The sequence below is a fragment of the Erithacus rubecula genome (genome assembly GCF_903797595.1).
Source record: "Erithacus rubecula genome assembly, chromosome: 2".
NCBI lineage: Eukaryota > Metazoa > Chordata > Aves > Passeriformes > Muscicapidae > Erithacus > Erithacus rubecula.
In genome coordinates, this window is record NC_136685.1 from 97,629,691 (window position 1) to 97,654,757 (window position 25,067).

At 53.3% G+C, this 25,067-nt stretch overlaps 1 protein-coding gene across 4 annotated transcripts; it reads left to right on the forward strand.

Annotated features, from left to right (window-relative positions):
• The first annotated feature begins 1,780 nt into the window (after window positions 1-1,780).
• RRBP1 (ribosome binding protein 1) lies at window positions 1,781-24,758 on the forward strand. 4 transcript variants are annotated; one of them, XM_079297584.1, is made up of 23 exons: window positions 1,781-1,882; window positions 7,457-8,158; window positions 10,914-11,062; window positions 11,265-11,387; window positions 12,160-12,312; window positions 12,779-12,897; window positions 13,640-13,793; window positions 15,461-15,599; window positions 15,942-16,129; window positions 16,275-16,312; window positions 17,449-17,539; window positions 18,141-18,233; window positions 18,579-18,671; window positions 18,773-18,853; window positions 18,948-19,037; window positions 19,448-19,540; window positions 20,424-20,495; window positions 20,657-20,752; window positions 21,192-21,275; window positions 21,852-21,944; window positions 22,776-22,859; window positions 23,281-23,379; window positions 24,205-24,758. In XM_079297584.1, the coding sequence occupies exons 2-23, from the start codon at window positions 7,477-7,479 to the stop codon at window positions 24,241-24,243; spliced, it is 2,853 nt and encodes a 950-aa protein (XP_079153710.1). In that variant the 5' UTR covers window positions 1,781-1,882; window positions 7,457-7,476; the 3' UTR covers window positions 24,244-24,758. The 4 variants fall into 4 exon arrangements, with proteins under 4 accessions (XP_079153710.1, XP_079153707.1, XP_079153708.1 ...); XM_079297581.1 differs by lacking the exon at window positions 21,852-21,944 and having other exon boundaries at window positions 1,784-1,882; XM_079297582.1 differs by lacking the exons at window positions 1,781-1,882; window positions 21,852-21,944 and adding an exon at window positions 3,244-4,570.
• The last annotated feature ends 309 nt before the right edge of the window (window positions 24,759-25,067 follow it).

The following is a 25,067-nucleotide window of genomic DNA, read 5'->3' on the forward strand; positions in this document are numbered from 1 at the left end:
GGCATGAGAGAACACCCATGGTCCCAGAGGATGCTCATGGCAAGGCAGGGGGCTGGAAGGGGGGCCTGGCTGCCTGCTCCACCACAAATGGGGAAATGGGGACTCACAGGGCTCAGACATCGGTGCTGTTCAGCCCCTGCATTCCTCTGTCCAAGTGCTTTGGTTTAGAGAAGGTCCTTGGGGAGTCTAATGAGCTGATGATCCCAGGTGGACTGAGGCAGGGATGGATCCCAAACCTTTTTGCCTTTGCCTGGAGGTGCCATGGCCATCACAGGTTTTCCTAGTCCTGCTCAAAGTGGGGAGCCCTGGCCTGCCCCCACAAAAAACCCAAAAGGGCCTCCAAGTCCTCATGAGTGCCGAGAAGTGTTTGTGCCCATTGCAGGTCCCCGAGCAGAAGCCGTTATCATAATTAGCTGAAATATTTCTCCATTAGGCAGTTTTCTTCTTCTCCCACCCCATCAGCCCTTATGAAACAGTCAGTTATTCTCCCCTTGCTCTTGTGTCAAGATGTACCAGGCTGCAGGCAGGACCTGCTGCCCTCCCCAGCCTGGCCTCAATAGCACAGCTTGTTCTTCATGCAGGGGGTGACAATCCAGTGGCAGCTGATGTAAATCCCAGGAGCAGCACTGAGAGCAGCCCCAATGGCCACCCCCTGAGAAGATCTGGCCACTGAAATACAACAACATTGATGTGCCAAGCCAGGAGGCTGGAAGGTCCCAACAGCCTGTGGGATGTGATGGTGAATTATCACTCCCCCACAGACACATTTTTAATAGATTCCTTTCTTACTCCACAGCCAGTGCAGAAGCTTGGTTGTGCACCACAATGTGGCCAAGGAGAATGCAGGGTAAGGAACCTGACAGCTCTGAGCTTGGCTGAAGGTACGGGAGACATATTCCCACACAAGACCAGACCTTTTGTCTGTTTTGGGATAAAAAGTGTAAATGCCAGTGTGTTACAGAGTAGGCAGCAAACCTCTGCTCTGTCAGACCAGCTCTTTTTGCCAACCCACACACTCCAGCTTGGTTGGGTGTTGGGGTGTTGGTTGGTTTTGGACGCACATTCCTGGGGAGATGGGGCTGAGATGGTTCTCACGTTTTTGTAACAGGCTGGCAGGGTGCAGCATCTCCTGAAAATGCTCTGGCTCTTCTCCAATGGCTCAGCCTAGCGGTTGGTTCTGACGTGAAAGGAGTCCCTTCTGACCCACTTCCAGATAGAAAACTCCCTCTTGGTGTGAACAGGCACTTGACTGATAGATCTTGCCGTGGGAGGTCACAACCAGGCCAGGAGACACACAGAAGGCAATGTGCCAAGAGGACAGCCACCATCCTGCGTGGCCATGGCTTTCTCCCTGTCCTTGCACCCGCAAGCTGGTGCGTGATGGACCAGCCCCAGCGCTGTTTACAACGTCTGCAAACCCTGAAAAAAGGCTCCCGCTGGGGCTAGGCATCTTTCGGTCCCATCTGCTCGCACCCAGCTCTTGAGGAGGGCGCCCGGCATGGAGCAGCCCCCTTACCGAGCTGGGCGCTCCGCGGATCGCCCACCCTCTTCCCGCTGCGCCCCGGGGGTGACGCCGACACCCCGGGCAGGGCCGGCTGCACACCGCCCAGGGGCCAAGGCTCCGGGGGCTCTGCCTGGCCCGGCGGAGGGACCGTGAGGGCCAGCGGGGCAGCCCGCGGGGAGGGCCCGGCCGCCGCCCCGCCCGGCCCGGCCCGGCCCGGCGCTGAGTGGGCCCCGCGGCGCGGCGCGGCGCGGAGCGGCGGGCGGGACGCCACGGGGCGGGGCGGGACGCGGCGGCCGAGCCCGGCCAGACAGCGGCGGAAAGTGCCACGACTCCACACAACCGCGGCGGCGAGGAGGGACCGCGACCCGGCTCGGGCGGGTAGGGGCGGCGGCAGCCTTTCCTTTCCTCTCCTCTCCCCCGGCCCCTTCCCCGGCAGCGCTTCCGCGATCTCCTGCGCCCGCCCCGCGCTGCCAGCGGGACCCTCGCCCGGCGCTGCCGGGGCTCAGCGCGCTCGGGGCGGGCTGGCACCCCCAGCCGCGGCCCGGCCGGAGCCCTGTCCCGCGAGGAGCGGCCCGGGGAGCGGCGCGGATCCCGGCCCGGCTCCGGTCCGTGCGGCGGGGGCCGGGCGGATGAATGGCCCTGAGCGCGGAATGGCGGCGTGTGCGGGCAGGGCGAGGTCCGGGCCCCGCGCTGCCCCCGGCCCCGAGCGCTGCCGTGCTGTCCCGGCGCCGGCCGGATGACAATCACTAATCTGATTAACCGCGCTTACAGAAGCTCCCGGCGCTCGGGCCACTGTCGCTTGTTCGTTTTCCTTCCTTAACTAAGCTCCCCCGACAAAACTCTGCTGGCAGCCGGAGCCCCCCGGCAGCGCGGCGCTTTCACACAGAGGCACCGGCTCCACAAGCGGCCGCCCGCTCCCCGCGGCTCTGCCCGCTCCCCGCGGCTCTGCCCGCTCCCCGCGGCTCTGCCCGCTCCCCGCGGCTCTGCCCGCTCCCCGCGGCTCTGCCCGCTCCCCGCGGCTCTGCCCGCTCCCCGCGGCTCTGCCCGCTCCCCGCGGCTCCGCGCAGCCCCGCCGCGGCTCTGCCCGCTCCCCGCGGCTCTGCCCGCTCCTCGCCCTGCCGGGGAAGCGCTCCGGCGGAAGAGCGTGTGCTGCACACGTGGCTGAGCGGGATGGAGAAGTGTCCCCGCTTGGAATGCCAGCTCGCACCTCTGTCGAAGCCCCGCAGCAGCGGGAAATGGCTGAGAGGAGTCGGGGCTGCTTGGGATGTGAGCCCCGGGGAGGAGCTGATGGGCACCGGCAGTGAAATGCCTCTTCGGGCCAGGGAGGGGAGAGGAAATTTCTGATAGCCGCTGCAGAGTTTAGTCAAGCTGCAGCTGTGTTATGGTGCTATTACACTTTTCCATATGTACATGTACTTTCTGCCTGTTTTCTCGCTCCTGAGCTCAGGAAGGGAGCTGGCAGCATTGCTGGCAAGCACAAGCCAGCTGGCTGCTGCTGCCAGAGCTAATGGAGCACTAAGACATCTTCAATTAAGTCGAGCTTTAACTGTTGATGATGGGCTGATCTGGAGTTGCTGTGTGGAGTAGTACGTGCTGCTGGGGGCTGGAAGTGCGTGGTCACTCACACAGAAAATGTATTTAAACAGAGGCTGCTGGCAAGGTGGGCAGGATCTGCTCATGGCATGCAGGCTTTTCTCGTTTGTTTTTAATTTTTGTCTTTCTCTATTGCCACAGGGTGGAGAGAAAAACTCCAGGAGGAGTATCTGGTGATTGTTTTTTTTATCTGCTGGCAGTGTTGTTGCTTTTTCCTGCTGCTGGACTGCCCTGCTGTTCACAGGATCAAGCCCTCCCAGTTCCCTCCTCATTGCCCTTTCCCTCTTTTTTTTAAGCTGCTGGGATATGGAGAGAAAGGGATGCTGCAGATGCTTCACTGGCGGGCATTGCTATGGGTTATGCAGGGCACATCTGTGTGAACCAGTTCTCTCTCTGCCCTCTGACCCATCGTCACCCCTCCTGCATTGCTCTAAACTGAGATCCACCTTGACGCCGTGGCAAAGTGGAAGCCTTGGGTTGCAAGGGGGACAATGTCCTGCTTGCAATGAGCATCTTTTCCTATCTGCAGCACTTGTCATCACCAGGGGGAGATAACATGTATTTTACTTTGGCTGTGGGGAGAAATAAGGTTTCTGTAGTTACTGCACAACCTGACTCTTTCATTGCTCCTGCCCACCTGTTGTGTGACCTGGGTGATTTAAACCAGAGTTGGTGTAGGGCTGGATTTTAAAGATACTGAATTCCCATTGATTTCATGTATGGTCATAGAGGGGAAGACAGACTGAACAGGTGGCACAGTTCCAGCCTGGGTTTTGACACAGCTGTCAGTGACAAATGTGACCACAAGACACTGAGCATGGTCATGGTGCTGTCATGTCACATGTCTGTGGGTTAGTTCATCCTGGAAATTGTTTAGTGCTGAAAACCCAGCAAGGCTGAGTGCTTTTCTGATTCTTCTTCCTTGGACTCTTCCTCAGGTCAAACAGAGGTGGCTGCTTGTGCAGGGGGGTGAGGGAGGTCAGGATTCTTGAGCTGTTATCTAGGATTTTAGGAAGTTTGATGTATAGCAAGAAAAAGACACAGGAGTGGAACAGTCAGAGCACAGCATTTCAGCCAGCTCCTTTACATGAGAAGACCAAGTGAAATACCAGCTGTCCATCTTATTCCTGTTCTGAAGCTGGGGAAAAGCTTTACGTGGAATAGCTGTTTTGGGGAAGGAGTTCATGGATGGAGGGATTTGATGATTTCTGCTATTTTGCCTGGGAGAGCAGTGGAGCACGCTTTAGAAACTTCATAGAAATCAATGTGTTCAGTGTGGTATGTGAACTTGATTCTTTGAGTATAGACTCTGATAACTGCTGGTGTCCACTCACTTCTTGGGCACACAGCCCTCTCCCAAGCAGATGGAAAAATGCCATTGTAAGAGTGACGTCCCATAGAGGACCAGAAGCTACAGAAGTTTTTTACTGAAGTTTTTGAGCCTCTTCAATGTGTGGCTGTCAAGCTGAACATGTGAGACTACCTTTGGTGCCCTATTTTGCCATGTCCTGGCAAAGGCTTTGTCCAGCTGGGAAGCATGGAGGGCTTTCCTGCCAAAGGGCACACGTGTTTGTAAGAGAGATGGTGTCTTGTTGTGCAAACCCAGGAGTAAACTTCCAGCCTTTTGAAGGGCAAAGGTCCCAAGGTCAGGAAATGTCAAAGCAGAGCTTCTCTCCTGGGTGCTAACACCGTGACTTAAATGCTTCTGGCATTTCTGCAGCAGGAAGTTCCTTTAGGAAGACTTTTCCTTATCCCCCCAAATGCCAAGGCCAGCCTGGCTTGATTTAAGCATATGTGCCTCTGTGCACCATTGGAGAGAGAGGCTCTTCCCTGAACAAGTTGTTGGGCTGGTTGTGCCAAGTGCCAGCCACAGGAGGAACCCTACAGGTAGAACTTGCTGCTGGCAGTCGGCACCGGGGCTGCGGAGCGCGAGCGCTGGGACACGACCGAGGTTTGCCATCAGTGCATCAGAGCTGGCAGTGATTGCTGCCTGCTGCCAGCACATCTGTCCTTGGGAACAGCTTGGGGTTCCCCTGGTTGAACAATGGAGGCTTGGGATGACCTCTCTGAGCATCTCAGCTGCTTTCAGGAGCTCTGGCAGCTGCCATGGCCCCTCAGTGCTCTCAGCTGCTTTGTTCCTGTACTGCTTTTGGTCTGGAGGGGGTTGTTGGAGTGTTTCTGTTTCCCTAGGAAGGACTTTAGTGCTCATTTGCATCCTTATCTCACCCTGGCTTTGAAGCAGGAGGCAAGGTACAGGCAGCTTTTACTGCAGCCTCTGGGGCTGGGAGAAGCTCTGTGAGGGAGAGAGGGTATGGGGCTCTGGAAGGGCTTTGGGGGACAGTCCTGTGGGTTGAGCTTTGGGGCAGGCACATGGCTCTGGAGCTGTGGTGCCACATCCAGCACTGCCGTCTCACCCACCTCACCATGCTATCTTTGTCCTCTCATGCATCCTCTGTGGTGGAGATTGAGATTTCTTCCCCCATTCCCATCCCCTGTGGACTCCATCAAGCTGCTTTTGAGGTGGTGGTATTGGAGCACATTTGTCAGCACTTGGGGATGCCCTTGCCCCTAGCTGGAGCAATGGATTTTTATCTGGGTTTAAAATTGTGGTGCTGTGAGGTCAAGAAAGGCTTATTTTTACAAATATATTGGGGTTGCTGGGTGAGGAGTGTAGGTCACCTTATTCTGCCCCTGAAACAGCTGCTGGGTGCTTTGGTGTAGCCCTAAACTGGGCACAAGGCTGTGGGTACTTGTTCTCCAGGCCTGCTTTTTAGTTACTGACAGGGAGAGGAAATCCTGTCCTTTTCACCCTGTGGATTATTTGTCTGTCCTGGCTGGGACCATCCCAAAGCAGTGCTCCCTAGTCAGGAGGCAATGACTTGGGAGCAGATGTGCTGGGATAGAGTGGGCTGAGGCTATTTAAGTGCTAAATGGCCAGGGTAGATGTGCAATAGTAATAAGTGATGCCTGGAGTATCAGCTGAGATCTCCAGCAGTGCCCTGGGGTAGAGAATTGGCCCTGACAGGGCTGGCTGTTTCCAGCTGGCATGGAGCCCTCCTGCCTGCCAGCTTCTCTCTCTGCTGCTTTACCTGGGGTGCTTGGAGAGATGGGCAGGGAGAGCTGGGCTGCTGGTCAGCACATCATCTCCCAGATAGGCAGATTGGCTATCTTCAGTGGGAGATTTGCAGTTTCTCCCAGCTCTGCACCCCCTGCTTGTGTGCTGGAGATGAGTTTTCACTACACTGTCTCCACCTCAAGCAGCTTTGAGCTGCAGATTGAAGTTTGCTGCTCCAGCTCTTAGAAAGGAAGGGCCTCCAAGGTGTTGCCCTGCAAGCACTGAGGTTTGAAAAGATTCTGATCTCCTTAGGGTTACTCTTATTTTTGCCTCCTCCCCTTCCAGCCCTTCTCTCCCTCCCTCCTCAACCCACAACCTCTCAAAGAGGAAATTAGATAATGTCAACAGTTAAGTGTGGGGATGAGAACTCCTGGTAGCTGAGGGCTTTCTGCATTTTGCTCGTTCTCTTTTGACTAACAATGATGAGGAACCACAGCCATGGCAACTCCTGGATCGTGTCCCTTCCCAAATTAACTGCCTGACACCAGCATCCCAGCATCTGGGGGATTGTGAGCCACTCAGAGCCATGTGGAAGTGATGCCATGATGGATGAAACACATGGATGGGCCAGCAAAAATTGGCTTTGGAACCAGGGCAGGTTCAAATTGCCATTAAGAGGAGTGGAGATGGCAGCATCTTTCCCCAGGTATGGCTGAACCCTGCTTGCCAGACCTCAGAGCAGGCAGTGTGGTCTCTGCTGCTGCTCAGCAGCAGTGGACAGCTGGCAAAGGGAAGAGGGAAGGGCTGCTGCAAAGCTTTCTCCTCCCAGGGGGATATTTTATTCCAAAGATGACACCTGGATATGCATCTGGGTACAGTGGAAAAGCCAGGTGCTCCAGGGAAAGCCCAGATTTTGGACAACCTGCTCTCAGCAGGCTGAAAGTGTGCTCTCTTAACTGCTGCAGGTATGGCTCAGGGTCATACAGAACTACCCCTTTGGACACAGAATGGGGCTCATGTCTGTCTTTGATTGCATCCCTGTTTTTTGATTCCTTTCTTTGGTTCTGCTGGAGATGAGATTTAGTCACTGAGGTACAACTGGAGCCCTGTGCATGGGCAGTGTAGCAGAGGAACACAAATGTGGGGTGTGCAGGCGGGTCACCCTGAGCTTTATGGATCTGGAGTGTTCCTCTTCCCAGTGCATGGTGGAAGGCACAGATGCCCATGTGAAGATCCTTCTCAGAAGAGCCATTGCATGTCTTTCCTCCTCTCCCAGCCCTAACTGTTGTCCTGGTGTCTTGCAGGCACAGAGGAGTGAGGCAGGATGGACGTGTACGACCCTCAGACACTGGGTGTTATGGTCTTTGGAGGCTTCATGGTGATCTCAGCCATTGGCATCTTCCTGGTGTCCACCTTCTCCATGAAGGAGACATCCTACGAGGAAGCCTTGGCCAAGCAACGCAGGGAGCTCGAGAGGACCCAGCAGCAGAAATTAGAGAAAAAGAAGAAAGAGAAACCGGTTGAGAAAAAAGGAAAAGCCAAGAAAAAGGAAGATAAACCCAATGGAAAGATCCCAGAGCAGCAGCTTACTCAGGAAGTGATGGACCCTCCCAAGGAGGTGGTTCCTGAGCCTGCTGTGGTGCCTGAGCCTGTAAAAGTGGAAACTCCAATTGCAGCAGTGGCAGTTATCCCCCAGGAAAAGGAGAAACCTGTTCCATCACCCAAGGAGAAGAGGAAGAAGGAGAAGAAGGTGGCCAAGGTGGAGCCTGCTCCTAGCCCGGTGTTGGCTCCACGCCCTGTCAGCGTCCCCAAAAGCTCTCCTGCCAGGGAGGTGGCCCCTAAGGAGGTGCCTGTTGTGGCAGTGCCCCCAGTTGGCACTCAGCAAAGTGCTCCAGTCATCAGCTCTGTTGCTGTCAGGAAAACTGAGGCTCTTCCTGCCCAGGAGGATAAGAAAAATGATGGACCTGCCAAGAAAAAGGCTTCATCCAAGAAAAAGAGTGAGCCAGGTAAGGCCAGATTCCTCTGCCTATATCCCTTTGGTCCAGCACACAGGTTCCTCTGGGATTTGCTGTTGTGCTGTGGGATCTGCACATGGGAATGAATAGGAGCTGCATGTCCCTGTCCTGGGAGAGGGCAGCTGCCAAGATGTTGCACATCTGGGTGGAAAGCCAGGATGAGGTTTTTTTTCCCCATAGAACCCTGACTGTTTCAAGTACAGAGGGGCTCTCCCACACTTCTTCATGGAGCTGGGTCACTGCTAGTGTTCCTTCCTTCTGTGGTGGAGGTGAAGAAGGATTCTTCAAGCAGAGAGGATTGATGGAGTTTTATATTGCAGGGGATTGATCATAGGGTAAACAGGGAAGTGCCTTTGGGTCTCTTACAGTGAAGGGCAAGCTTGCCCATCATCAGTCATGCCTCACTTGATGACTCAGAGATGGGAAAGATCAGGTGGCCCCAAACTCTGCAGAGTCCAAAAAGGTGTAGAGAGGGGAAAATCAGCTCTCTAGCTGGATTGTTGCCTCTCATTGTACCAGTGGGAACAGTTTGGAATTTATTTTTGGTTAAGTGATAATTACAGGCACTAAAAATGTGAGTGCTTTCAGACCTGTGGAAGGACTCCCATGTGGACACATAGGAGAAATCTCTCAGGTGTTTTCAAAGATGTCATGTGATGTGCATAGGTTTCATTTCTTTCTTTCTTTATCAAAAAAAATTCCCAACCCACCAAAGTAAAAGACAGCCCTTCTTGCTGCCCTTCTGCAGCACATCCAGATCTGCTGTGCAGACTGGCAGTTTCCACATATACATTTTGGAAGAGAGCCTGCTGCTCAGCAGGGCATTTGCAGCTGCTGGGTTTGAAAGGTGGTTTCAACCCCTTGAATCTGCTCTTCTGAGGGAAGGATTTTACTAGAGGCCATCTCCACATGGTGATGGGGTTTGGAATGATTGGAGAATCTGCTCCTGTAGGGTATTGCTGGGGTGGGGATGGGGAAACTGGAGGTGACTGGTTTGTTGCATTCACCCATGTGAAAAACACAGCCCTAAGCTGTAACAGCAGAGGGAATGTGGCTGAGAGATGAACTTTTAGCATGTGTTAAGTTGGGAGGATTTTGGGTGCTCCAAACTTAGACTCCCTTGGGTATGAAGTGCCAGTCCTGCATGTCCTGGGAGTGAAGAGTGATGTCTCAGCTACTCCTGTGGGATTTTGCAAAAGAAAGCTCTCAGTAAGATTTGTGCCATGAAGCCAACTGCAGTTTGACCAACGTGTTTTGAGCAGCTATGGTCTCTCTTCAAATGCAAAGGAGCAAATTATCCTGTGGCAGATAAAAATGGGTGTTCAGAGTGTTCAGGGACACATCCTCAGCACTGAAACAGATGGCAAAACTGACAGGAATGGCTTGGGGTATTATGTATTTTTCTCCTGCGACTCCACCTGGAGAGGGGCAGAATTCTGCCTGGTGTGTCCCTGGACTGAGCCAGGGGATGCCATGTGCTGTCCTGCAGCTTTGCAGTTGCCAGCATGAATGAAGTGTGAGCCAAGCCTCAGCCCTGGTTGCACAAGGGGCTGGAGCTGCCCCAGGTGGGAAGTGTCTGTGGCTGGGGACACAGACTTGGCTGCTCTATCCCAAATGGATCTACCAGAGATCATTTAGCAGTTACTGTCACTGGCCAAACAGACTTGACTTTGGGGAAAACTAATTTATTCCCCACTAAAATAGATGAGAAACAGAGATTTTTTTTTTTTTTTTTTTTTTTTTTTTTTGAAATTAAAACAATGCCTTCCCCCCTGCCCTTATTCCCGGGCTCAACTTCACTCCTCCTCTCCTGACTCCTCTACATCCCATCCCTGAGCAATGCAGGAGGGTGAGGACTCTGGATGGGGTCTTGTTACAGGCACTCTCTGCAGCTCTTTCCTCCTCACACTTCTCTCCTGCTTCAGTGTGGGGCCTTCCATGGGCTGTAGTCCTTTGGGAGGAACCTGTTCCAGGTCCATTCTCTAGAGGAGAATCTCTGCTCCAACACCTGTAGCACCTCCTCGTTTCTCTTTGAACCTTGCTGCTTGGGGCATCCAAAGCTTTGTACTCAAGAGACTCTAGTGTTAGTGACTTCAGGGTCTCTGGAGCTATTGGGCTCCAGACTGCTTTTCCTTCTGTGGTTTTCCAGGAAAATGAGCCCCCTGGGCCACAGATACATTCAGGGGCCCCTAAACCACTGCCTGTCATCCTCTGTGTATCGTGACCATGTGCACTGAGGTCCTGCAACAGCATCATGGTCCCTGATCCTCCCTGGCTTTCCCAGGTTAGCAGGGGAAGGGTTGGAGTCATGTTGTTCTCTTAGCAAAGAGCTGGAAAAGCTTTGGCTGGTGAAAACTGGGAGATGACCTCACTGTCACCAGCACCACTGTCTGGAGTGACATCCTTCAGCAAGGCTGTGTTTTGGTGTGGTCCAGTATGTCTGAGCTCCCTGACATTGGCAAGGCACTCACAGCTCCTGTTGAGAATCTCTCTTTGGTAGAGAGTGATGGGAGGTGCTGGGACCAGTTGTTGAGCCGGGCAGAGGTGACAGTAACTCAAGGAACACGTGTGTGGTGTCATCTCCAGCACTTTTCCTACTGTTCTCACTCAGGTACCAAATGTGAGTCTGGAAATCTGGGTGGATAATGGTTTGAGATGGCAGCTGTGGGGGGTTGAAGCCAGCTGAGATGATATAGTATTTCTGCTGTTGTCCCCAGAAGTCCCAATCTGCCTCTCTCCTCCCTAGCACCTGCGGATTCAGATGGGGCCCTGTACCTGCCCTACAAGACACTTGTGTCCACAGTCAGCAGCATGGTGTTCAGTGAGGGGGAGGCCCAGCAGCTCATCGAGATCCTGACAGAGAAAGCAGGAATCATCCAGGACACCTGGCACATGGTAGGGCTCTGCCAGGGCTCTGCTGAGCTCAGCAAGTGCAAGGGGAGGGAAGGCACCCTGTTTTCAGGCAGGCTGGCCCTGAGGGTGTCTGGGAGAGTGGAGCCCAGCTTTGCCTGGAGCAGAGGGCAGCATGTCACACAGGTGGGGTGGAGGGGATGGTGAAGGTGGTGGTCCCCACTGATGTGCCACTCTGTGCTGGCAGGCCACGCAGAAGGGTGACCCAGTTGCTGTTCTGAAACGGCAGCTGGAGGAGAAGGAGAAGCAGCTCTCTGCCGAGCAGGAGGATTCAGCTGCTGCCAGGAACAAGCTGCGGGAGCTCAGCAAGGTAGGGCTTGTGTGCCTCTCCTGGCATCCCCAGTGTGGCCTCTGCTCATGGTGGCTCATGAGCCTCCTGCTCCCCACATCTCAGCCCCCTGATGGGGCTCTTTGGACCCTTCACTTGTTGGCAGTTTTCTTCCCAAAAAGGGGAGGAGATCCCCCCTGCCCTCCTCTGTTGGGGCTGCTCCAGTTTGGGGAGGTGCCGGCCCAAAGAACGGCAGGGTAGTGTCCATGGGCAGCCAGGGGAAAAGCAGGGAAAAAAACTTTCTGTAAGAGACTGCAGCTTTCTTCTCCTTCAGGGAGAAAAACAAATCCTTCCTCATTTCAGCTCCCCTGAGCCTTTGTAAGGAACCCAATCCTATTTACAGTGCCCTTCCCTGACTCAGCCCCCTGCCTCCACCTCTTTTTGGGTGTTGGAGGCAGAACAGATCCCTGCCGTGCTGAACTTGTGGCTGTCAAGTCCATCTGCTTAATTCTTCTGCTTTGCCACAAACGTTGTGTGATGTTATTTATCCTGGGGGAGTAAAATAAAATTCCAGGCTTTCCAGGCTGTCTTACTCCTTTCTCTTAGCTGGCCCAACATGGAACAACAGTGGCATCCAGTGGCCACAGAGCCCAAAACAAAATGCAGGAGGAAATGTAAGTGCTAAATGTACCTGGGCATGGGGGCAGCAATGAAAGGGCTAAACTTTGTAGTCTGCTGAGCTAGGAGGCCACATCCTCTTAAAATGGGGAAACCTGTGCCCTGAGGACTAACTGGGAGCCTCCTTTCCTGGAAGGAGCTGGCAGCTGAGCGGGCCAAGGCGGTGGCCGTGGAGGGCAAGCTGAAGGAGCAGCTGCTGGCCCGCGAGCGGGAGATCGTGGCGGTGCAGGCACGGATGCAGGCCAGCTACCAGGACCATGTCAGTGAGACCCAGCAGCTCCAGGGCAAGGTGAGCCCCATGCTGTGCTCTGCCCCTGCCTCCTTCCTTTGCCAGCTGGCTGCTGGTGGCAGATGTGTGACCTTCTGATGGAGGGGGAGAGAGCATCGGGGAGGGGCGAGACCCTGCAGTGCTCCTGGGCTGTGTGCCCAAGTTCCCCCCAAACTCCTTTAAGGCCTCCCCCAAACACCCCTTAAACTCCCCAAATCCCTTCCTGAGCCCCTTCAGATCCCCCTACACCCCTCTAGGACCCATTTAATACCCCCCAAACTCCCCTAATAACCTCCCCAATCCCCTTTAGCCCCCTCCAAACCTTGTTGGAGAAAGGGCATGTTGAATCATCTGCTGACACCCCTGAGGGCTGTCAGCATCAGCAGACACTCCCCTGCATTGCCAGTCCTTCCTGTTCATCTCCTGGGCTTTGACAGGGGCAGCAGGAGGGCTGGTGGTGGCATTAACCACTGTTGGGCTCCTCTAGATCCGGACCCTGCAGGAGCAGCTGGAGAACGGCCCCAACACGCAGCTGGCTCGCCTGCAGCAGGAGAACTCCATCCTGAGGGATGCCCTCAACCAGGCTACCAGCCAGATGGAAAGCAAGTAAGGCTGGGGGAGGTGCAGAGCCTGGGACAGACCTTGGCTTGACCACTCCCTTTCCCAAAGGTACTTCTACAGACACCCCAACTAGCTGGAAGTAGAGGAGGCAAGGAGAGAGGAAGAGCTTGCTAAATGGCTTTTGGGGATGCACCAGAATAAACAAGGGTGTTTTTCTTAATTGAAAGGGCAGGGAATCCTTCTGTCCTTTGGGGTCATTTGTGCTGATGCCAGATACAAAAGGCAGTGTAGGGGGGAGAGGGGATTAGAATGCACTGGTGTTTTTCCCCCATAGGGGAGCTCATACTCTCAAACTTGAGAAGACATGCAGCTGGCTCTTTGACAGGAGTGATGCTGCAGAGACCAGACCCCAGAACAAATAGGAGCTAGGTAGAAGAATTTCACACTCCTTTTTATAGACAGTTTGAAATGATTAACAGCAGGCAAGTAACTACAGAGTGGACTCCAGCTGTAATGCTTCCTCTTGTGTCTGGGAACACAGATCCATGTGTCCTCTACTTCATGAAAAAGGAATGTCTCCTGTGACTGAAACAGGACTTTTCAAAAGTGATTTGTTGGCTCTTTCCACCCCCTCCCTGAAGGACCAGGAGAGTCCTAGAAACAGGCAAACAAAGTTCACCATTTCAAGTCCAGTATAAGGTCCACAGGAGGATGTGTTTCCCCCAACCAGCACCAGAGAGGCTTGGCTGGCCTGTGGGCTGAAGCAACCCTGCTTCTGTTGCTGCAGGCAAAATGCTGAGCTGGCCAAGTTGAGGCAGGAGTGCAGCAAGCTGATGAAAGAGCTGTCTGAGAAGTCGGAGGTGCTGCAGCAAGAGGAGCAGCAGAGGAAGAGCTGGGAGATGAAAGCAGCGGCCTCGGAGAAGCGAATTGAGCAGCTGCAGGTCAGGCAGGCACTGGCAAACCCTCTCCCCTTGCAGAGATGGGTGGCTGTATGGCAGGGGATCCATGCTCTTTGCCATGGAAGGGCTAGGAGGGAGATGAATGTCCATGGTTGGAAAAGAAGCTGCCTGGCAGGCTTCCTAATTGCTCTCCCCCCCCATTAGCTTGTCACATTCTGTGTGCCCCTTGTGTAGCATCACCATCAGAGCCCAGGAAGCAGGTTGCCCTGGTTGAAGCCATTCTTCTACAAGTGCTCTCTCTCTCTCAAGCTCAGATGGTTTTAAGCTTGTTTCTCTCTCTCCCTGGTGTAGGAGATGAAGCTTGTGGCTTTTTTGGTTGCCAGCAGGGAGTGGCTGAGTTTGGGGTTTTTAGGGGTGTTGAAAGGACACTCCCCCCCAGCAGAGCCTCTGAGCACACAGAGGTGTGTTGCTGTCAGGAGGGCTTTACTCACACAAGGAAGAGCATCTTCTTGGGATATTGACAGTGCTCCTGCTGGGATGTTCCTAAACTGTTTGCTGGGACCATTAATCCCAGTGTAGCAGACAGAGTGAGGGATGTCCCTCAGGAATGTGCTGTGGTCTCTGAATTGCTCTGGCCTCCTCAAGAAGGGGCTGTTGCAGAGGAGACCTTTATCTGCACATGCCAAAATAGTTTTGTAGAGGAGTTCCTAGTGCCAGGGGCCTTCCATATCCTTGCTCTTAATTTTTTGTGTGCCTGAGGATGTGGTTCTCCTTTTGGTGGGCTGCATTTGCCTCCTGCTGCTTTTGCAGGTGAGGAGCAAGGAAGGTGATATGAGCACACAGCTGGTGTGAATGCAGGAGCTGCCTTCCTGGCACAAAGCAGGAGCTCCTAGACATACTTTTGGGAGAACTCCAGGGCTGTCAGCTCGCTGCACACCTTAATGCTAACTAAATAAATCACACTAGCTGGAAGTCTAAAGTCAGGGATGTGCTTAAGGTGCTGGGGAGAATGTGTTCCACAGTAACACTTGGAGCTCTGAGCTGAGGGTATTGAGTCAAATCCTCAAAAAACAGAGCAGCTCCACTTTCCTGGTGGTGCTGAAAGCATCCTTTGGACAAAAACAGGCCTGCTGGTTTTATCTTTTTCTGTCCCCACCATGCAAAGCATTTTTCTCCCTCTGCAAGGGTGCCACTTGTACCTATGAAGCTGCAACTCCTCTTCCTCCTCCTTTGCCACCCCCCTTAAAACTCCTGCCCTGGCCAGGCCTCTTCCTTGCTGCTTTCTATGGTGGAAAATAAAGCATGTTCCCTGGACCAAATGGCACAGAAAATTCCTCCACATGTGGAAATGTGGTTGGGTGTCTCTGTCCTGCAGAGCCCCATGCCAGCACCTCTCCCTGCTGGGCTGGGGCGGTTTGAACCAGGGCTCTAAGAGGTTTTTCAGAATTCTCCAGAGAGGAGGTTGGCCATGGAATTGCCCAGGACCAAAACATTTGGGTATTGTCTACTTCTCAGTGTGAGGGCTGGCACAGGATAAAATGTGAGCACAATGCAGGGTGCTTGGTGCACAGGGGGAGCTTGGTGGGAGGATGACTTTAATCCCCCAAAACACAGCTTAAACATAAGATTGTGTGACACATGCAGCTTTGCTTCAGACTGGCTGGGGTGTCTGTCAGGGCTCCAGGAAACCTTCTCTTCCTGCCATGCAGGCTTACCAACGGGAGGCAGAGGCAGTGCTGCAGAAGAGGCTGGATGAGGTCAGCGACGAGCTCCGCAAAACCCAGAGCAGCTACAAGAGCCTGTTGGCAGATGCAGAAAAGACCAAAGGGCAGCAGCAGAGCATTGCTGGTGAGGAACTGGCATCAGCATGGGGAGGGCTGCAGGGCAGACTAAAGACTTTGAGAGCTTGGAGGATCCAGTTGGGGCAGGACAGGTAGATCCAGGGATGAGTTAGGCTGCATGGTGTTGGTATGAGCAAGACACGGGCTGCTCCATTGTTCTGTCCCAGATGTTACTCCAGTGCCTCTCTCCTGTGCAGTCCTGCATCCCTGGCTGCCCTTTCTGTGCCTCCTCAAAGTAACCACGGCCAGGGCTTCTTTGGCTAAGATCCTGCATGGACAGAGCAGGGTGGGGAGTCTCCAGGTCTGTTTGCACCTGCCCTACTGTGTTTGTCACCCTTGCCTCCCACAGAACTGCAGGCCAAGCTGCTGAGCTCTGAGGCAGAGGTTAAAAGCAAGCTGCTGGAGTTGGACAATGTGAAAGGGCAGCTGCAGGATGCCAGCTCAGAGAATGCAAAGCTTCAGGAGAAGATCAAGTCCATCGAAGCTCTGCTGGAGGCAGGGCAGATGCGGGAGGCAGAAAAAGACAGAGACCTGCAGGTTGTGTGCTCATTTAACTGGGGTGGGAGGAGGGGAGTGGGTGGCACTGCTTACACAATCCCTGATTCATCTTTGCTCTGGGATCCTCTCTGGGATGCCATGTAAAGGGCAGGGGCAGGTAATCAAAGTGCTTTCTCTCTTCCAGGCAGCCAATGAAGCAGCAGTGAAGCAGCTGCAGTCAAGGTGGGTCCAGGTGCACATCTTGCAGTGGCACCTCCAGCTTGCTGTCCATGTGTTCCAGGCTTCCTCAAACATTGAGCCTCTGGCTGAGGGCTTGCTGCCTTCCAGGCAGGCTTGGGGCTGCCCAGCTGGGAAGTCAAGGTCAATCCCAGCCAGCAATGCTGCTTAAAATATTAATTAGCTCTGGTGATGGCCCCATGTAACAGCCAGTCCATTCTGAAGTAGAACTGAATTGCTGGCAGACACATGAAGTCTGACCACTCCTACAGAGCAGGAGGTTCTGCTGGTGTTGGTGCTAGGTGTGGGATGTCTCTGGTCCAAGTCCCTGTTCAAGGCTGGACCAACCAGAGGAGGGGTTTTTTTTAGGTGTTCCCAGGTATCTCCAAGGATGGAGATTCACCACCATTCTGAGTCCTATTTCAGCGTTTGATAACCTCTTCCCCCACCCCCCAGCACAGAAAGATTTCCTGGCATTTAAGTGGAGTTTCCTATGTCATGAGTCCTGCCTGTTGTTCCAAGTCCATGTGCTGGGCACCTCCATGCTCTGCATGGGGAGATTTCTCAGATGCCCCCACTGCCAGCAAGCATCCAGCATCCCTCTAAAGGAAGGCAGCTGTTGAGTTGTCCTGAGACCCTAAGAGACTTGTGTCATTCTTCTCAAGGACCTGAACCTTGGTTTGCTCAAACTGAGAGTCCTTTTGGGGCAGATGGGGGATCTGAGGGTGTGGAACCTGCAGCTTTCTGCTGTCTAGTTGGCAGCCCTGACTTAGGGTTACTCAAAATAGTGGGATGATACTTTGAAAATGCAGAGCTTGGGCTCTCTCGGCCTATGAGCCATGGATAGGAGCAGTCCAGTTGTGCAAGCTGGAATTCCTGGCCTTTGCATCAGGTTGCTTATTTCTCTTTTTGTGTTGTGTACAGCCAGCCAGTTACCTGATTGTTTTTTATTGTTGGTAGAGGGGTAGAAAACCAGATCCCACTTGAGTATTGCTGTGGCTGTGGTTTTTTAGTCCTCCCTCCTGCTGTGTGTAGATCTCAGAGCAGACCAGGATAGGAAGGGCTCTGGTCTCCATCTCAGGAGCTTGCTGCCTGTGAGGGAGGTGATTGCTCAGGCTCACTCCTGCATCCTTCCCTTGCAGACTCCAGGAGAAGACAGACCAACTCTCAGCCTTGGAAAGGGAGGCCACACAGCTGCGGGAGGCAGTGGAGCAGCAGAAGGTGAAAAACAACGTGAGTGACAGACAGCCCATCATGGTCACCTGGCTGATGGCTCCAGGGTGTGGCCAGAGGCTCTTCCAGCTCCATGGAGGCCTGGAGGCACTGCCTCATCTGCCAGGCAGCAGGAATACCCCTGGCAGGCTGTGCAGCTGGAGCTGGTGGGCTACCTGAGGTGACATGTCTGTCCCTTGTTCTCTTGGAAGGTTTAGGATCTGGTAAATCAGAGAGATCCTACCCTGGTAGGGCCAAGGTAATCTCTGAGAAGGCTCCTTCACACCTTCCTGCTCCTCTGCCCTTTATCCCTCTACTGCAAGGTGGTGTCATTGGTGTGGAGGCCACCTTGCATCCCTGCAGGTGGTCTGTGTCCCCTGCAGGCATCCTGAGCATGCTTCTGGAGCTCCTGCCCCACCCAGGGCACTGCCAGAGCAATGGCCTGTGTGGAGCCACTGGAAAGACTGAGGAGAAAGGAATGGTGGTGGGCATGGGGTGGGAGACTCCTGACCAAACCCAGTTCCTTAAGCAGAAACTTTGAAATCCCTGCAGTGGCAGCAAGCAGCTTTGTGGCCCTTGGCATGGCCTGTGGCTTATTGCCCTCTCTGTGTGGTCTCCACAGGACCTTCGGGAAAAGAACTGGAAGGCAATGGAAGCACTGACCACGGTGGAGAAGGCGTGTGAGGAGAAACTGCTTGCTGCTACAAAAGCAAAGGTGAGCCTGGCATTTTCCTGTTGGAAGGGAAACATTCAGCTTCCCCAGGCCACCAGAGAGGCCTGCCCTGGGTTGCCTTCCTGCTTAGGAGCAGTGCTGGCCCAACTCTTCTACAAGCTTCTCCAAAATTTTTCTTGAGGGCAGTGCATCCCTGCCATGGTCATGGTTGGAGAACCAGGGAGATGGTTCAGCTGGAAGTGATTTTTCTGTGGTTCCCAGCATCAGCAGTTTTCTGTGTTGGCTGGTTTCCCCAGCCCTGTAGGCACAGAAAAGCAGGACCAGTGTTGCCAGGCTGGCCAGCAAGTGCCCAAGGCCTCCATCCATTGCAGTTTGTCCCTATTTCAGGAAGAGCTGGCCCAACAGCTGGACTCACTCCAGTCAGGAACCAGGAAGACGCTGCTCTCCATCCTCCCAGAAGTAACCATGTCCTCACAGCAGGTGGGACAGGCTTCATCAGCCCCCCCAGAGCTTCCTCCGCAGGGGAGGGAGAGGTGTCTAAGCATCCTGCTTCTTCCTTGTTCTCTTTTTTCCCAACTCAGGATTATGACACGTGGCTACAGGAGTTTAAGGAGAAGGCTGTGGGTGTGCTAAAGCAGCAGATGATCACAACAGAGCCACCAGTAAGTGAAGGCTGGAAAGTGAAGGGGCGAGGGTGTGCTGGAGGGTCACATGTTTCTTCTCATCTCTCTCTCCTTCCCTCCCCTCTCCCTTCAGGATTCAGCTCTTAAATTAAAAGAGGCAGAGGAAGCGCAAAGCACTTTACAAGCAGAATGTGAGCAGTACAGAACGATCCTTGCAGAGACAGTAAGTTCCTGCTTTGTTCACTGCCTTGACTGCCCACTGGAAATCCCTCTGGAGAGGTCTCCTATCAGCCCAGGCTGTTTATGAGCTCAGGGTGGGCATTCCTTGGTGTGCTGAGGGGGGCTGCTTGTGGTAGAGTATTTGTCAGTGAGACAGAGGAACAGGTTAAAGGTGAGTTTCTAGAGCTCTTCAGCTCAATTGTGTCGGAAATCTTGCTGGTAGTGATGGGATGAGGCACAGCAAGGGCTCTCAGAGTAGGGATTAGGAGCCCCCAGCCCCACCTGATTCTGTCAGCTGTTGTTTGGCCCAAATCCTTGGATAGGCTTTGAGTATGCCAAGACTTCCAGCCCTTGCACTGCTCAGCCTGGTGGGGGCTGGAGGAGCCTTGGGCTCAGCTGAGGCTTTGCCCACAGGAAGGGATGCTGCGAAACCTGCAGAAGAGCGTGGAGGAGGAGGAGCAGGTGTGGAAGGCAAAGCTTACAGCGTCTGAAGAGGAGCTCCAAAAGGTACATGTTGGTGACACACCTGGGTTTGGTGCTCCTGGAGCTGCATTTCCAGGAGAAGGGGATCTATTGGCTATAAATAGTTTGGTAGCCCTCAGTGTTCCACCAAGACACAGGAACTTTGTTTTCTCCCCAAATCTACCCCTTCTGTCACCAAGCCAGCTGACAAAAAGCCCACCTCATGTAGAATCTTTCCTCTTGAATGCAGAACTGAAATGGAGCTATTTTCCATGGTCTGGCTGCTCCCCATCCATCATATGGGGTTTTGGAGTGAACTGGGACTACAGGGAGGTGGGGGAAGCTCTTGTACAAGAGATGTTTGATTTCTCAGCCCATTGCTGGCTCCTGTAGTGCCAGCACTGCTGAGGGCTGGTGTGGGATTGCACAGGGTGACGTGGCTGATGATGGTGTTCCTGATGGGAAGAACATCTGGAGCCTAGGGCAGCTCCCAGAGCAATCCTGCCTCTCTGTGGAGAGGAGGTGAACTCCTCCTTTGCAAAAACTTCAGCATCTGTAGAGTCCTCTTCAAAAACCAGATTGGCTTTAAGTGCTTTTTCTGGTAGCTTGGTCTCTTGTAATAATGAAGTCCATGCCACCTCATTGGAAAATTGCTGCTTCCAAACCAAAAAGTGCTTTCAGCAGGAAGCTTATGCTGAGTCTGGTGCTGGTTTCTTGTGTGTTGAAACCTGACTGCAGCCACCTGAAATGCTGCAGGCAGGAACTGTAGCCTTGCTCCACCATTTATGGCCTCTGTGTGTTAGACTTGTTCTCCCTGGTTAGGAGAGCTCCCCTCTGGGAAGAGGATGAAGTGGGAAAGGTGGGAGTCAAACAGCAGTTTTTGATTGAGGCAGAGGTACTGAGTGTCCTCTGATCCTTTCTGCTTCAGTCACACCTGCAGCTGAAATCCCTGGAAGGCGTGGTGGAGAAGTTGAAAGCAGATCTGCAAAGCACAGATCAGGTGAGGTGTTTTGGGGAAGGGAGGTCCCTGCACAGGGAGGCACATGCTGTGCTTGGGTTGGCCCCATCCTGACTTGGCTTAGGGAAGGCAACCCATAGGATATTTGGGATTTGTTGGACCTCAATCAACCCACCCCCTCCTGCTGTCTTCTTTTAATGCAGCTAAAGGAATACACCTCTCTTCTGGAAACACAACTGGAAAATCACTTGGAGACAGCCAGCTCTGAGCGCCAGAACTACACAAAAGAAGTTGGAGCTGTAAGTGTGGAGGCTGCTGCCTTCTTCACCTTCTTCAAACCCTGCCTTCCCACCCTTGCAGGTTTTGAGGAGTGCCCTGGGCATCTGGAAGTGCCCCAGGGATCCACAACTTTGCAAAGAAGGAAAATGCAGATGGAGATGGTTGCTCTGCTCTGGGTTTTAGACTCCTAAAGCCAAGAGTCATGGACAAGGTGATGGGTCAGGGAGATCTCTATGGAGGTGCTGTCTGCTGCCTCTGGGTAGTCTGTGGTTTCTGTGGCTCAGGTGAGACAGACCTGTCCCATGGCTGTCTCTGCTTGAGCAGGCAGGTCAGCATGTGATGACACCATGACCTCTTTGCAAGGATGTTGCATCATAAAAGAGCTTCATTGAGCCAGAGTACAAAAACCAAGTGCATAAAAGGAGTTGTTTTTTTTTCCTTTCTTTTCCTTCTTGGCAGTTGAGGCAGCTCTTGTCAGAATCCCAGGAGCAGCTGGAGGCAGCAAAGACTGAAACACAGAAGCAAAGCAAGGAGCTGGCCCTGGTAAGGAGGGGCACCCTGGGAGATGCTCTGCTGGGTCCTTAGCAAAGCAGCTGTGGGGCCAGCACCCTTCCCTGTGGCTGAGGGAGGTCAGGAGGGCACAGCCATTGCATGGGCAAACCTGATGCTGCTGGGGAACAGACCTTCAGAGGCAGTTACTGGGACCCAGGAGGAGATTTCTGATGGCCTGTCTTTCTTCCTGTGATGGGGGTGGGAAGGCAGGAAGAGCAGCAAGGGTTGCTCAAGCTGGTGTGTAGCAGAAAAACCCAGCTGCCCCACCACTGGAGACTTGTCACCACAGCACCACCCTGGGGCAGGGGTTTGTGTGTCTGTCCATCCATCCATGAGCAGGATGAGGTAGAAACATTTGCTCTGCACTCCTGGGACCTGTTAAGCCTCCAACTGCCCAGGTTAGATACCACTGTCCTGCTCTGGCAGAAACTGAGGTGGTTTTCCAAGCATTCCAGCTCATGTGCAAGCCAGAAAGCTGGCAGGCTTTATTTGTAGGCCCCTGTGGGTCATGTGAAGGCTGTGACACAGGAATCTGTCACTGAGCCAGGCTTGCTGCTCATCCCTCAGCTCAGGCAGCAGCTGAGTGAGGCAGAGAGCCATGTACAGGAGGGAGAATTAGTGGGGTTACAAGCTGAGGCAAGTGAGCCTGCACCCCTCAAGGTTAGGGTGGTGAGACCACTCCTGGGGAGGCTCTGACCTGTGACCATGTCCCATGTCCTGTGTCACCATCTCTCACCACATGGAGAGCTGCACCTGACTCTGCTCAGGGCTGTCACAGCTGTGTTGTGTCCCATCTTGTGTTGGGGGGAGCCAGCCCAGCGTCCCCCATTAACCATGAATCCTGTTCCCATAGGGAACACAGCTTTGGCCAGGCTGTTCCCCTTGGGAGCCCTCTGTCCTGGGTCAGGCTGGCAAGCTTTGGGAGGTGCAGGCAGGACATGCTGTGAGCCCTTGGGCCAGCACTGCCATGTGACAGTGCCCTGTGGGGTTCAGAGTCTCCTCAGAGGAAGGGGACAACACCCCAACAAAGCTGTGCTGGGATCCCTTCCCAACCAGGGAGAATTAGGATTACAGAGGCTTCATAAATGTTGCTGGAGCTGGGCTGAGGGCATTAGCAGCAGCTGTTCCCTTCCAGGCTGACTCCTCTCACCAGTGGCAGTGCTGTCTTTCTCCTTTAATCCTGTTAACTGTGGAGCCTTCTCCCAGTCATGGGGTCTTACCAGGCACATCTTTCTCTCATCCCACATCCCAGCTGGGGCTGCCTGAGGAGCAAGCAAAATTGGGCAGTGCTGAGCCAGGCCCCAGATTCACCATCAGGAATCTCCCAGCAGAGGGGGAAGCTGGTACCTATTGCCCTTTGGTGCCATGGGGAAAGCTGCTGTTTCTATTTCTCCTGTCCAGCCTAGCCCTCTTGATGATGTCCCTGCTAGCTTATTTCTTGAGTGTTACTAAAATTTCATTTCTGGGTGTTTTCCCCTCTTGTCAACACAGTTGAAAACCCAGCTGGAGCAGAACGAAGCACTGGCAGAGAAGGAGCAAATGCTGCGGCAGAAGCTGGCACGGGAGCTGGAGGAGGTGGGTGTGGGTGAGGAGCATGCCAAGGTTTGCAAAGCCTTCCTGGATTCTTGGCTGCTGATGAAGCCCAGGAATTAATTTGAATTAATCTGAAGGCTTTTCCCTATCACTGTGAGAAGTTTCCTCCCACATCTGAAGGACTTTAGAGCAGCTGTGCTAAAGCCATGTGGCATCACTGGCCCCTCAAATTCAGCTCTCCCAGTCCCCCCATGTCTTGTGCCAGTTTTTTTTTTTTTAAAGGGTTAAGGGCCCTAGCTGGATTTCCTGCTGCTCCAAGTGAGAAATGCTGTCTCCCTGGGGGATGCTGGCTCAGCACAAGCAATGTGTCTGTCCCACCCAGCTCTTCAGTGGGCACTCAGGGATGGCTGGAGCAGGATGTGTGGGAGATGTTGGCTTCTGTGCTTACTGTGTCCCTTTCCAGGCCCAGAGTTTAGCACGCAGCTTGCAAGCAGAGCTGGAAAAACTGAGACTGGCTGAACATGCAGCAGCTTCAGACAAGGAGGAAGCCCAGCATCTCAAGGTGAGTTGGCTGTGCCATGACAGCAAAAGTCATGTCCAAGCAAGATTTATCATGTCTGAGGATTGGGGAGCAAGGCCCATGGTTACCCTGCAGGAGAGGGCTGAGAGCTTCACCATGGCTAAAGGACAGCAAGGGCCACAGCCACTGCACCCCTGCAGGCTGAGATCAGTGTGGTATCCTGAGCAAACACTCACAGGCTGGGCTTCTCACACACTGGGAAACCATCCAGTCCTAGCCCATAGCATCTCCAGGGAGCCAGAGAGAGCTTTGGGAAGTGCTTGTTCTCCCTGTTGAGGTGGGAACTGGGTGTTGCCCTGGCCTGTGGTCATTGAGACAGCTTGATGCAGATCTGAGGTGGCCTGAGGTGTTTTGAAGGAGAGGCTCAGGCAGGTGCCTTCTTTTAGCTGCCATGTAGGAAAGACTTGAAAAAGGAAAAAAAAACTAACAAAGGACCTGGGCTAGGCATCAACCAAACTACCGGAGCTACTGAAGGTTACCCAGGGTGAACTTGCCAAAGAGTTGGTGAAGAAGTTGAAAGAACAGCTTCAGGAAATGGTTCTGGTGGTGTCCATGTCCCTCCCTTTGATGCTGGTGGAGGCCCTGGGGCAGTTTGCAGCAGGCAGGGCTTTAATAGTGAAGGCAAGGTGGTCCTTGCTGCCAGAAACCATTAGGGTGGCTTTTGATAAACCCTGAGACCCCATGAGATGGTCAAGGTCCTCCCTGCCTAAGGCAGGACCTGGCCCATCTGTGAAATGCTTTGGGCTTTGAGCTGCCATGAGAATGCAGTTACTAGCTGAGTAACCCACTTTTTTTTTCATTCTCCAGGGGAAAGATGACAGTTCAAAGGAAGGGACTTCAGTTTGATGAGTCTTCACCCTGGACCTTACATTTAACTTACCAAAATGCCTTACACATTCCTAAAAATAAAAATTTATGCTAAATTTACTGTAGATAAGAGATACAAGCCATTAGTGACCCAAAATATAGTTTTGAAACTTAAAACATTTAAAAAAAAAACCAAACCAAAAAACCAACCAGTAAACACTGCAGTTTGTAAGAAAATCTTCATACTGTTTTGTACAACTCTTCATTTCCTGGGAAGCTGCTGTGGCCACACCGGGCACGTGCTGGGGCTTCACCCTCCTGTTCCAGCAGACCCCACCAATGTGTGAAAAGGGAAGACTGTGTTTCTACATCAACCAGTGCAATTATAATTATATATTTTTTTCTTTTTTTCTTTAATTTTCTTTTTTTTTTTTTTTTGAGTGAAAGGAGTGTGAAAGACCCACCGTGGAAGGATGCCCTCTTGGATGGGTGGCTCTTGGCACGTGTATTTCTGGGTGTTGATGCAATTAAAATGATGTAGTGAAGAGAGCTTATCCTTGCTTTATTTTTCTTGGAGGTTTGCGTTGGGTTTTTAAAGTTTGCAAGCCAGGTAGGGCTTTGGGATCGCTGAGGAAGGACTCTGCTTTGGCCAGGAGCACATTCTTTATTCCCCCTTTGCTGGCTGTGTCACAGAAATCATCCCCTGGTTGTGATCTACTGCAAGCAACAGAGAGACAAAATTCCTCCCCACTGTGTTTTCCCAGTGCTGGCCTCCCTGTGTGGGGTTTGGCAGAGACACTGACACTTTTGCCATGGCAGTAGGGGCAGGGTGGGGACAGGGACCATTCCTCCTGCTTTAAACC